Source organism: Polistes fuscatus, unplaced genomic scaffold (assembly GCF_010416935.1).
Source record: "Polistes fuscatus isolate 324 unplaced genomic scaffold, CU_Pfus_HIC Scaffold23, whole genome shotgun sequence".
Taxonomy (NCBI): Eukaryota; Metazoa; Arthropoda; class Insecta; order Hymenoptera; family Vespidae; genus Polistes; species Polistes fuscatus.
Window position 1 is genome coordinate 1282384 of NW_025113100.1, and position 14059 is coordinate 1296442.

At 26.4% G+C, this 14059-nt stretch overlaps 2 protein-coding genes across 2 annotated transcripts in view; one reads left to right on the forward strand and one right to left on the reverse strand.

Moving 5' to 3' along the window:
• LOC122518083 (putative carbonic anhydrase 3) overlaps positions 1-6981 on the reverse strand; it is a 7789-nt gene extending 808 nt beyond the window's left edge. Inside the window, exons 1-4 of the mRNA XM_043636763.1 lie at positions 6530-6981; positions 2857-2904; positions 1434-1589; positions 526-749 (exon numbers count right to left, since the gene is read on the reverse strand). Coding sequence (XP_043492698.1) covers positions 526-749; positions 1434-1589; positions 2857-2904; positions 6530-6566 — 465 coding nt within the window. The 5' untranslated portion in view covers positions 6567-6981. The remainder of the gene's footprint in view (positions 1-525; positions 750-1433; positions 1590-2856; positions 2905-6529) is intronic.
• A 2919-nt stretch (positions 6982-9900) lies between these two features.
• LOC122518243 (TWiK family of potassium channels protein 18) lies at positions 9901-10926 on the forward strand. Its single transcript, XM_043637041.1, has one exon. It carries the CDS (start codon positions 9901-9903, stop codon positions 10924-10926), a length of 1026 nt encoding a protein of 341 aa, XP_043492976.1.
• The last annotated feature ends 3133 nt before the right edge of the window (positions 10927-14059 follow it).

Sequence of the window (14059 nt, forward strand, 5' to 3'; positions counted from 1 at the left end):
TTTTGCCCTTCCTCCCCCTTCCCCACCACCACCACCACCGCCACTTTTTTTTTATCTTTTAACACGTTCGCGAAATGATTTTTTATTTTTTAACTAATTTTTCATATTCGTAATGCGATTGAATAATATTTGAAAAATGAATGTTTCATTTATTTATTACTATGAAATGAATATAATAATCAGAAAAATTATTGAGAATTTATATATATATAAAAATATAAAAAATAAAAATAAAATGAATAACGATTGGTGTGAAAATTTGAATAAATAGTTGTGTATCATTCGTGTTATTTTGCATAGAAGATGAAAACAAATGCATTCGCGTTCTCGAACGTGTTAAAAATAATTCGCACTTTGCGATACAATTGTTTGTTTTCTGTCTTATTTATAAATATCTGACATAGTATTTTTATTCTTTTCGAATTGGTATTCTCATAAAAATAATAAAAAAAACTGTAGAGAAAATAAAAAAATTCCTTAAAAAAAAAGTAACATCAAAATAGAAAATTGCGTAGGCGTATTTACCTCGAATAAAATAGTCAACACGACCAAACCATTTTTGTGTTCGGAAGCAACAAGGTCGTTAATGTAATCGTCGTTGTAATGAACGAGATGCAATTCCAAAGGATAACGTTTATCGTCAATAGTGTGTTCGGATCCCCAATGAAAATGCATTTGAACGAATGTATAATTTGCCGAGAGGTGTTTGATTTCCAATTGCATTGGATTCTCGAAGAGATCGACTCTTACTGGAAAGAAAAAGAAAAATAACGAAAAATGTAGTTATTTAAACAAAAAAAAAAACAAATTCAAAGGATACAAATTTATGGATACACACAGACACACACACATTAATTCTTTATTTATTAATTATTCTATTTAATAAATTAAAAATTATTTTTCTTTATTATTCTATTTAATAAATTAAAAATTATTTGTCTTTATTATTCTATTTAATAAATTGGAAATTATTTTTCTTTATTATTCTATTTAATAAATTAAAAATTATTTTTCTTTATTATTCTATTTAATGAATTAAAAATTATTTTTCTTTATTATTCTATTTAATAAATTAAAAATTATTTTTCTTTATTATTCTATTTAATAAATTAAAAATTATTTTTCTTTATTAGTCTAATTAATAATTAAAAATTATTTTTCTTTATTATTCTATTTAATAAATTAAAAATTATTTGTATTTATTATTCTATTTAATAAATTAAAAATTATTTGTCTTTATTTCTATATTTAATAAATTAAAAAATTATTGTCTTTATATATTCTATTTATAAATTAAAAAGTATTTTTCTTATATTATTCGATGTAATAAATAAAAATTGTTCTTTCTTATTCTATTAAATAATTAAAAATTGAACAAACACAAATTTGGATATTGAGCATTTATTAATGAAATATTAATATTGTTTACGTACTTGTATGTCCAGAATTAGTAACCTTTCCAGTAAACGGATGATCATATCTAATAAATTTTAATTCGCCAAAATCTTTATTTATCGTATTTGCCGTTACTATATTAATCGGTGATTGTTGTTTCCCCGTTGAACACGTTCCTGGCCATTTACTAGGTTCTATATAAAAGAAAAAAAAAAGAAAGGGAATAAATTAATAAAAGTAATTAAATTAATAAAACAAAATTACGAATCTCAAATTTGTCTTTTTAAAAATGTTTTCATATATCTATGAATGAAAAATACTAATTGTTATATTAATCATATTTTTTTTTTAAATGTTTCGTATATCTATGAATTATGAAAAATACAAATTGTATTAATCAAATTTGGTCAGATAAATATTTTTGATATTCATCGTAAACGTTAAATCTTACACAATTTAATCGATATATTATTATTATTATTATTGTTATTTATCAATTTGATTTTTATACGTTAACATTTGCTTACTTATGTTAGAGTTTCATTCTATCTATGAATTATGAAAAATACAAATTGTATTAATCAAATTTGGTCAGATAAATATTTTTGATATTCATCGTAAACGTTAAATCTTACACAATTTAATCGATATATTATTATTATTATTATTATTGTTATTTATCAATTTGATTTTTATACTTTAACATTTGTTTACTTATGTTAGAATTTCATTTGGTAACACAGTACGAGTAGTAAATTTATATTCAACGAGAAATGTCGGTTACGATTTTGCTAGAAATAGAATCATAGTTCTGAAATTACGACACGCTCGATATAATTCTTAGTGTCACTTTATTTATCAGCATTTATATCGTGATGTAAATTAACAATTAAACATTTAAAATAGTTTTTATTTAAATTAATAGAAAGAGTCACGTTCGTGAGAACGTGACTACGTGTCATTATGAGAAAAATATTATAATATATCGATTTAAAATACTCTTACTCTTCATATATACGTATATAATACTTATAAATATTTATCAACGATCATACACATCGTTTATAAACAAAACATTTAGTAAGATAATTTCATGAATAATTGATTGAGTTTAATGAAAATAAAGAAGAATACAAAAAAATATGTTCTTACAAATCTAATCGTTTTATCTATCTATTTTATATTTTCTTTTTTTTTTTGTTATAATCCATTATAAAATGTTTATTAATCGGAACAAGAACAAATACAAGAAAAATAATATATTATTACATTATCGATAATAAATCGTTCTACTTAACAACTTATCGATAAAAAATAATCGAATGAAAGTAATGTTTATGTTAAAAAAAAAAAAAAAAGTGAGAAAAAAAGTTGTTATCATTGTCCTTGATTGTTATCGATTATCATGAAATTATTATCTTTACTTATTATCTATGTTAGAAATGAATTATGGACAATTACCATGATCCCCCCAATAACCCCAATCGGCTGTTCTTCCAATGTGAAATCCTAAAAAAAAGAAAAGAAAAGTAGAAAAAGCAACAAATGAATAAATAATTAATTAAATAAAAGAGAAAACTTCCAATTTTCGTTTATGTGTGTCTGTGTGTGTGTGTGTGTGTAACACGTAGTTTTTTAACAAATAGAAAAGAAGATTATACGAGATCATTTGAAATTTGATTGTATTGAAATGATTACACATATACACACGCACACATAGACAGATATTCACAATGATCGGTTTACGGTGTTTCAAACGGAATTGTGCCATGCCCCTGGATCGAATTGATCAGGAAATGTTAAATATATCTTCAACGTAATCATTTATCGAATCGAGTAGATTTAATCGAATTTAACAGGGCACCCGTGGTAATTGGTGTGATTACTATCCCGTGGTATACTAATTGATTATTATCTAATAAAAATTATTAAAGAGGAAATTCTCTACAGGGATTTTCGTGTTCATTTGAACGTGACTTTCGCTAATACGAAAAATTATGGTTTATTAAAATCAATAAATATTATATTTAATCATTTATATTCTATAAATCTTTAAGGTAAGGTTGTATCAAAAGTGTCTCACCTTTTTTAATGAGAAAATCCGTACGGTAATAAATTGAAATAAACAAAAAAAAAAACTTTAATAGAATTAATTAGTATTTTGTTACGTATTTTTATATTAGGTTACTTTATTGTTAACACATTGAACACCTGTCCTGCGTTTTTATGGGATTCTTTTTTCACAATGTGTTAAAAAAAGAAATAAATCGATTTTGTTCAATTTAAAAAAGAAATCAAATTTCCATGTGCACAACATGAACACAAAAAAATATATATATTTATTTATTGATAGTGCAATAATTATTCAATGAATTCTCTGTACAACAAATTAAATCTACAACGTGTTAAAAAGAAAAAAATAAATCGATTTTGTTCAATTTAAAAAAGAAATCAAATTTCCATATGCACAACATGAAAAACAAAATATATATATTTATTCATTGATAGTGCAATAATTATTCAATGAATTCTCTGTACAACAAATTAAATCTACAACGTGTTAAAAAAAAAAAATAAATCGATTTTGTTCAATTTAAAAAAAAATCAAATTTCCATATGCACAACATGAACACAAAAAAATATATATTTATTTATTGATAGTGCATAATTATTCAATGAATTCTCTGTACAACAAATTAAATCTACAACGTGTTAAAAAAGAAATAAATCGATTTTGTTCAATTTAAAAAGAAATCAAATTTCCATATGCACAACATGAACACAAAAATATATATATTTATTTATTGATAGTGCATAATTATTCAATGAATTCTCTGTACAACAAATTAAATCTACAACGTGTTAAAAATAAATCGATTTTGTTCAATTTAAAAAAGAAATCAAATTTCCATATGCACAACATGAAAAAAAATATATATATATATTTATTCATTGATAGTGCATAATAATTCAATGAATTCTCTGTACAACAAATTAAATCTAGAACGTGTTAAAAAGAAAAAAATAAATCGATTTTGTTCAATTTAAAAAAAAAATCAAATTTCCATATGCACAACATGAACAAAAAAAAATATATATATTTATTTATGATAGCCCAATAATTATTCAATGAATTCCCGTACAACAAATTAAATTTACAACGCGTTAAAGAAAAAAATAAATCGATTTTGTTCAATTTAAAAAGAAATCAAATTTCCATATGCACAACATGGACACCAAAAAATATATATGTATTTATGATAGTGCAAAATTATTCAATTAATTCTCGTACAACAATTAAATCTACAACGTGTTAAAAAAAGAAATAAATCGATTTTGTTCAATTTACAAAAGAAATCAAATTTCCATATGCACAACATGAACACAAAAAAATATATATATTTATTTATTGATAGTGCATAATTATTCAATGAAGTCTCTGTACAACAAATTAAATCTACAACGTGTTAAAGAAATAAAAGTAAATCGATTTTGTTCAATTTAAAAAGAAATCAAATTTCCATATGCACAACATGAACACAAAAAATATATATATTTATTTATTGATAGTGCAATAATTATTCAATGAATTCTCTGTATAACAAATTAAATTTACAACGTGTTAAAAAAAAGAAATAAAATCGATTTTGTTCAATTTAAAAAGAAATCAAATTTCCATGTGCACAACATGAACAAAAAAAAAATATAATATATTTATTCGATAGTGCATAATTATTATGAATTCTCGTACAACAAAAAATTAAATACAACGTGTTAAAAAAATAGAAATAAATCAATTTTGTTTAATTTAAAAAAGAAATCAAATTTCCATATGCACAACATGAACAAAAAACAAAATATATATATTGATTCATTGATAGTGCATTTATTCAATGAACTCTGAGAACAAGTAATTGAATGTACAACGACAGGAAAGAGAATTGACCTCATTGACCGATCATTGGGCCTAAGCACAGATTCATTTGGCCAATCGCGGGAAAAATACATTAGACGTACGCATTTTTCGTTATACCATTGATACGGGATGATAATAATAATAATAATAATAATAATGAGAATGATAAGAACGAAACGAGATAGAAGATTCCGAGAATGAAACGATTGATTACGATTAAGATTATCTATCCTGATTGAAGTACAATCGGATAACGTTAAATAAACGCCGGCGCTTTTGGAGATAATAACCATTTATTATAATCTATGTTTCGAATAGTTCAAACGAGAGCCAGCAGATTTTAATGAACATAATTCGCGCTTCCGCTTTTTATCATCGGCAAGATTTTATTATCCATAGTTATTTCTGATTCGTCATCTTTAGTTTCATCATCATCGTCATTCGTTCTCGTAGTTTTTCGTACTTTTTCGTAGTTCTTCGATGATATCGTACGAAAAATCAAATAATATTTTTATATTATTTTATATATATATATATATTTTATTTTATTATTTTATTTTTATATATTATTTTAAATATATATTTTATTATTTTATTTTTATATATTATTTTAAATATATATTTTATTATTATTTTATTTCTATATATATATATTTTTTTTTAGGGGTGGGTGGGGGGTAATACAACGAATAAGATTAATTTTCTTCATAGTTTTCTATGATCCGTAAGAAAAATAAAATAAATATAATATATTTATTAATAATTTTTTTGTACAATATTTCTTTCTTGTTTTTTTTGGGGGTGGGGGAAGACAACGAGTAGAATGAATTTGTCTCCTCGTCCAATCGAAAATTATTGTCGGAAAGTATAATACTGTAAAGGGATTTATAATGCGTGTCCATTGGAAAAGAAAAATGAAAGCAATAAAATAATCTAGTTAAACGAAGCCACCCCTAATCGGAAAGATAGATGGATAGACAGTTAGAGAGAGAGAGCGAGAGAGAAAAGAAAGTGATGGAAAAAGGATTGTCGTCGTAAGCCTTATCCTATGTTAGGCGAAAATTAAATAAAAAGAGAAAAAAAGAACAATAAAACAACCTCGTCGTTGATACGTGTCGATTGGATAAAAAGCAGAGAGAGAGAGAACGAAGATATTACATTAGTCAAACTATTCAATTTTTGTATACTTTCTTATATTTTCGTGACTAGTTTAATTACCTGTTAAAATTACGAGTAACGTAGAACGAATCCACATTTTTCGTGTTTAATTAAAATAATAAAAGAAGACAACGAAAAAAAAAATAATTTTTAAGAGAGAAAACAGAAGTGGTAAGAGATGAATTATTAAATATTAATCGAATATAAATAAAAAAAAATTATTTTTTTCTTTGAAAATCGATGAATATTAATCAATAATAATTAAATTATTATTTTTTTTTTTTTGAACCAAATGGAACAACGCGATCACGAAACGAAATGAAACGAAACGAAGAAAGGTAAACACCTTTTTTTTCAAAGGTATAATATACAAAAGGTGTAATCACAGATACACACGTACACACAAGTGCACACACAGGTGCAGGTATTTTAGCAGAGTCAAGTGTAATACGACTGGTTGTATACGCGACGTAAATCTGACTGAATAAACCCTCGAGATTACGTTAGAGATCAGGAGGATGAGGTGGCGGAGGAACAGGAGGAGGAGGTGGAGGAGGAGGAGGAGGAGGAGGAGGAGGACCCCGACCTATCGACGAGATTTAACGTGTTCAACGTCGTCAAACTACGAGCCTGGACGAAGCCAAACGTTGGTGACGACCAAACACGATTCGTGATAACACACCCGCCCTCATCCAATTGACCGGCTTTTTAACTTCAAACTAACCGCTTGTGCGGACTAATTCTTCTTCTTCTTCTTCTACTTCTACTACTTCCCCTCATTTATTCACCTTTTTTCTTTTTTTATTTTTTCTTTATTATCCTTTAACTTTTTAATCGAAGCTAATCCAACAACAAGTTGCCCTTCGGTTCCATCACAAATCATTTAATAACCTCCACTTTTCATTACAATTTTTATTACAATTTTTATTCAACGTTTTATAATTGTAAGTGTAGAAATTAGAAAGAAGATAAGAAATTTTTAAGTTTGTTCTCGCTCTTTTTCTTTTTGTTTTTTGAATATTTTTTCAATTCATTCAATCCAATTGATCATTAATTAGATATGAATGGTTAGTTTTACATCATTGTATTATTATTATTGTAATATTTATATGGATTTATTTTGTTCAGTACTTTATTCTTAGACAAACATCTCCATTTAATTTATTGTTTATTTTTATTATATTGTCTATAATACTTGTCAATTATTATTAATATTAATATGAATTTATTTTGTTCATTGTTTTATTCCTAGACAAAAGAAATCTTAATTTAAATTAGTCCTTCTTATGATATTGTCTATTATATTTGTTAATTATTATTAATATTAATACGAATTTATTTTATTTATTTTTTTATTCTTATAAAAATCTTCATTTAATTTATTCTTTATTATTATATTGTTTATTATACTTGTTAATTATTATTAATATTGATACGAATTTATTTTATTTATTTTTTTTTCTCTTATAAAAATCTTCATTTAATTTATTCTTTATTATTATATTGTCTATTATACTTGTTAATTATTATTAATATTGATACGAATTTATTTTATTTATTTTTTTATTCTTATAAAAATCTTCATTTAATTTATTTTTATTTATTATATTGGCTATTATATTTGTTAATTATTATAATATGATACGAATTTATTTTATTTATTTTTTTATCTCTTATAAAAATCTTCATTTAATGTTATTCTTTATATATATTTTTTTATTATACTTGTTAATTATTAATAATATTAAACGAATTTATTTTTTTTATTTTTATTCTTATAAAAATCTTTCATTAAGTTTCTTTATTATGATGTCTATTATACTTGTTATTATTATAATATAATACAAATTTATTTTATTTATATTTTATTCTTATAAAAATCTTCATTTAATTTATTTTTTATTTTTATTATATTGTCTATTATACTGTTATATTATTATTATTATTATATTATATTATTATTCGAAATCCGAGTGAAATTGATAATTAATATTTTTTGAAATATATGCGACATACAATATAAAGATTACAAAAATAATCAAACTTTTTTACGATACCAAAAAGAAATAGAAAAAAAAAACCAACATAAGAGGTTGTAAAACAATTAACCTTCCCTTTTTTTTTTTTAATATCTTTCAATGAGAGATTATTCTTTATTACAGGTGAGATAAATATATATTACAATCTACACGTATATATCTCGTATATCGAATTTCATCAAACAATCATTTCTTTCTTTCTTATTGTTTCTTTCCAAGAAATCAAATGATATTTTGAGAAGGTAAACAAAATTTGTTCATATTTTCAAAATTCTCGTATGTAAACAATATCCGATGATGAATATTCTTTTGTTGTTTTTATTTTTAACAGACACAATTTAGATAGATCAGTGAAACTGTATTTGGCAACACGTAGAAATATCTCGAGTGTAACTATTTCAAGTTTCATGCTAGGTAGGCCTATAAAGAAACCCGGTGAAACACTTATTATTCCTAAGATAGAACCACTAACATAAGTTCATGAAACTCGTCTGTTTTTCTCAAGTATTCTTGAAATAATGCCAGAGTATGTAATCTGAACTAACGAATAAAACCTATAACACATTTTTCATCTTTAAATCGTGAGTTATTTTTAAAATTATGATCAATTAAAAAAGATAGTACATTGAACAGACGCGAAACGAACTAATAAAAAGATAACAATTATAGTCATCAACATAAATATTTAATCTACGTTATTTTATTAATTGATTATGTGTGTGTGTGAGAGAGAGAGAGAGAGAGAAAGAAAAACAAATGATTGTTTAAAAAGATACGAATTATAAAGTAATACAAAATTATATATAAATTTCTCGTTTCCTTTTTTAAGATGTAATCAAGAAAATAAACATACTAATGGTTGAGATAAAAAAAAAAAGTATAGAAAATATGTGACATAGGTCAAAGGTTTTAGATTAAAGTAATATAAGAAAAAGAAAAATGTAATAGATAGAATAGAGACACCGTGTATACGTATAAATGCGTATAAGTGTATTCGAAGAGAAGAAAGAAAAAAAAAGAACAAAAAGATACTAACGATCGAGATAAAAAATGATAAAAAAATACGTGTACACAGGGGTTAAAGGTTTTAGATTTAAAGAAGAAGAAAAAATGTAATAGAGATAATAAAATAGAGTCACCATATATATAGTGTATAATATATATAAGAAAAAGATGAAAAGAGATAGGAAAGGGAAACATAAACGAAGAAGAGGAAGAAGAAGAAGAAGAAGAAGAAACACGTTCCGAACGAAAATAGAAATTCGGTTGAGTCAAATTTCGTTGTTAGTGTCAGCCAGGGTATAGTTCCATGTGGGTTGTTAAACGATAGTATCTCGTAGAATTATTCGATAATATATTTCAAATCAAATCAAATTAAATCCAGAAAAAAAAATGGTACGTCCAGTATTAAGATCGTCACTGAGAAGTCGGGATTCTTCGTCAACGTCAACTGGTGGACCGGACGCACGTGAAAGAATAAAAGATTGTTGTCGTAAGTTGGTAGCATTTATGTGTACGCAAGTTGGCGTGGGTGGTCTGGTAGTTGGATACGCTATAGTCGGTGCCTTTGGTTTTATAATGATCGAGAAACAAAATGTTATAATCGATCCCGATTGTTCGCGTAATATCATACAAAAACAATACGCCGATGTATTGTGGTATAAAACGGCGGGTGATCAAACCGTGAATATTTTCAATCGTACGGCATTTTTCATCCTATCCAATTCTATTTTGAGAGAATTGCAGGACAATTTTACGGCCGCTTATTTGAGAAAAAGTTGTAACATCGGTATGACCTCGTCGGAACAATGGTCATTCCCTGCAGCACTAATGTTTTGTTTATCCATATTCACCATGATAGGATATGGTAATTTGGTACCGAGAACACCATGGGGTAAAGGTGCCACAGTGATGTACGCTGTATTGGGTATACCATTATACGTTCTGTACTTTCTCAATATGGGCAAAATATTGGCCCAAACGTTCAGGTGGCTTTACACGAATTTACACCAGTGTACTGGACAAAGGAAACCCGGTCAAAGGATTACAGTACCGTCGACCGCTTGTCTATGGGTCATCTTCGGATACGTTCTAGTTGGTTCAATCATGTTCGCACAATGGGAAGGTTGGGATCTTCTGGACAGCACTTATTTTTGCGTTACATCTCTAAGTAAGATCGGTATGGGTGATTTTATACCCGGATGGACCCTCGGTGAATCTACGGAGAGCAGTCATACCAAATTGGTCATCAATTTCGTCTACCTTCTTCTTGGCATGGGATTGATAGCCATGTGTTATAATCTCATGAAAGAGGACGTTTATGTGAAAGCGAGGGAACTCAAGGAACAACTCGATCACGCGATGGACGTTGCCCATCGTCGAATGATTACCTGCTGCCGATCGAAAACTTTCGTCTGACATATTTTCTTCTCTTCTAAAAAAACTCTCTTTTCGCCTCTTCCCCGTCCCCCGTCCCTCGTCCCTCGTCAAATGAAAACTTTTCGCGTGGATCGTCTTTCTTTCTTTTTTTTTGGAGTTTACTCTTTAAGAATCGATTTTCATATAAGGCGCCCGGTATGAAAAAAATATGAAGAGTAAAATTTAGTGTTCGAATGGCTTCGAGAAAAATTTTTCATTCAAGAAAATTTATTGTTAGACAGGTTTTTCTAAGTCAAATTTGATATCGGTCTTTTTTTTTAATCTAGTAAGTCTTTTTTTCTGTATCAGTTCAAAGACAACAGTTTTTAAGGAGTAAACTCCAGTCGTGCGTCACAGCTGACGCACACTCTTTGTAAATTATCAGCCGTATATAAAGAAAGTTCGTATGTTTTATACAGATTCCGTAATGATTAAATTATAATTTTTCTTAAAAATGTATTGTACATACTTAAACCTTAACATTTCACTTAAATATGAATGATTATAAAGACGATTATTTGATTCAGAAAGTGAATAAGTAAGTTACTCGAGTGAGCCACTATAGTGGCTCATCGACCTGGAAAAAATAATCGCAAAAGCCACTTTAGTGGCAGGCCGGCTAAGGCCTATATCGGTAATTGCAGTGCTCTACCTTTATCCATCGACCGTCGGTAACTGCCACCGTCGGTAACTGCAACCGTCGGTAATTGCTACCGTCGGTAATAGATTCCTATTTATAAAACATCGACCGATTTTAATGAGAGTTTGTACTTCAATAATATTGACCGTCAGGAACCTAAATACAAAATATTACAGACGTAGAGAAAAAAAAATTTTAAGTCTACTATTACCGGCGGTGGCAGTTACCGACGGTGGAAGTTACCGACGATGGCAGTTACCGACGGTGGCAGTTACCGACGGTCGACAGATAAAGGTAGAGCACTGCAATTACCGATATGCGCCTTAGCCGGCCTGCCACTATATTGGCTTTATCGATTATTTTTTCCAGGTCGATGGCCACTATAGTGGCTCACTCGAGTTGCTTACTTATTCACTGTTTGAATTAAATAATCGTCTTCATAATCATTCATATTTAAGTGAAATAATAAAGTTTAAGTATATGTACAATATATTTTTCAGAATAATTATAATTTAATCATTAAGGAATCTTTACGTAAAACATACGAACTTTCTTTATATACGGCTGATAATTTTAAAACATTTAGATAGTAAAGTACTGCTTTTATATATGGTGACTGTTTAATAACAGACTTTATATTAACTTTTATTATATTAAATTATTATTATATCGTGACAGTTTCATAATCCTTCTGAAGAGGATATACATAAAAAATAAGGCGAATAAAAAATTATTTCGATGTGATATTCTTCTCGATAAAAATTTCCCCCTCCGAAGTCGTTATTACGAAGAAACGTTACAACAAATGTACATTTGTTTAAACAATTACATAAAAATGAAAAAATGCTAAAATCAGAGCGTTACAATATTAAATTTTATTGATTAAGTAGATTATTTTCTTTTATACACATGTGCAACGTTTGGAAGGTCTTATAAACAACATTTAATAAAAGTACTTTCATAGAGGACAACGTCTCATTTCAACGGTGAATTTCGAGGAAGACGGTTGACAGAACATATAATCCAAGTTTTTTAATAACAATAAACATTTCTATCGATTAATTAGCAATTATTTTAATATTTTAATACACTCTACTTATATTTCAGATTGTTTAAACATATATGTATTAATATATAAGCATGACATACTTTTTAATATATTTTAAATATTAAATAATTTCGATCCGATATTTTATTAGATGATAATTTTACCCCACCTCCTCAAAGTCATCACTGCGCAAGAACGTTTAAAAAAATGTACATTTGTTTAAACAATTACATAAAAATGAAAAAAAGCTAAAATCAGAGCGTTACAATATTAAATATTATTGATTAAGTAGATTATTTTCTTTTATACACATGCGTAACGTTCGGAAGGTCCTGTAAACAACTTTCACCAAAAAAACTTTAACAGAGGATAATTACTCAGATCAACGGTGAATTTTGAGGAGGAGGGATCACAGAACATATACTCCCATCTTTTTAACAACAATAGACGCTTCCATCGATTAATTAACAATTATTTGAATACTTTAATACACTCTCTTAATATTTCAGATTATTTAGACACATATATGTAGTAGTATATATACATTACATACTTATTAACATATTTTTGAATATTAAACAATTTTATCTTTATATTCTTTTCGATTAAAATTTCCCCCACCAAAAACACCACTGCACAAGAACGTTTAAAAAAATGTACATTAGTTTAAACAATTACATAAAAATTAAAAGAATATTAAAATGAGAGCGTTATAATATTAAATTTTATTGATTAAATTTATTGATTTTCTTTTATACACATGCGCAATTTTCGGAAAGTCACATAAACAACTTTCACCAAAAAAACTTTAATAGAGGATAATTACTCAGATCAACGGTGGATTTCGAGGAGGAGGGATCACAGAACATATACTCCGAGCTTTTAGACAACAATAGACGCTTGCATCGATTAATTAACAATTATTTTAATATTTTAATGAATTCTTATTATAATTAAGATTGTTTAAACGCATATATATTTATTTAAACATTACCTAACTTTTAACGTACTTTAAATATTAATTAATTTCGATTTTATGTTTTAATAGATGAAAATTTTACCCCTTCCCACCGAAGTCATCACTGCCCAAGAACATTACAACAAATGTACATTTGTTTAAACAATTACATAAAAATTGAAATAATGTTAAAATCAGAACTTTATATAATTTTTATTTCTATTTATTAGAATTAATTTGTAATTACACTAATACATTATTTTAAATATTACATACTTTCCCATTACCGTATTTTGAATATAGAAAATAATTTTAATATGAATTTATTTTTATGATTTTAGATGACTGTGTCTTCAGCTTGATTGCGTTCTTGGATTGTAACATAATTATAAACTATACCAATTACTTAGATTGTTTTCAATCATTGTTACATAAAATTTAATATCAAACGTTTAATAAAATTTTATTATTTTTTTAGAAACAATTC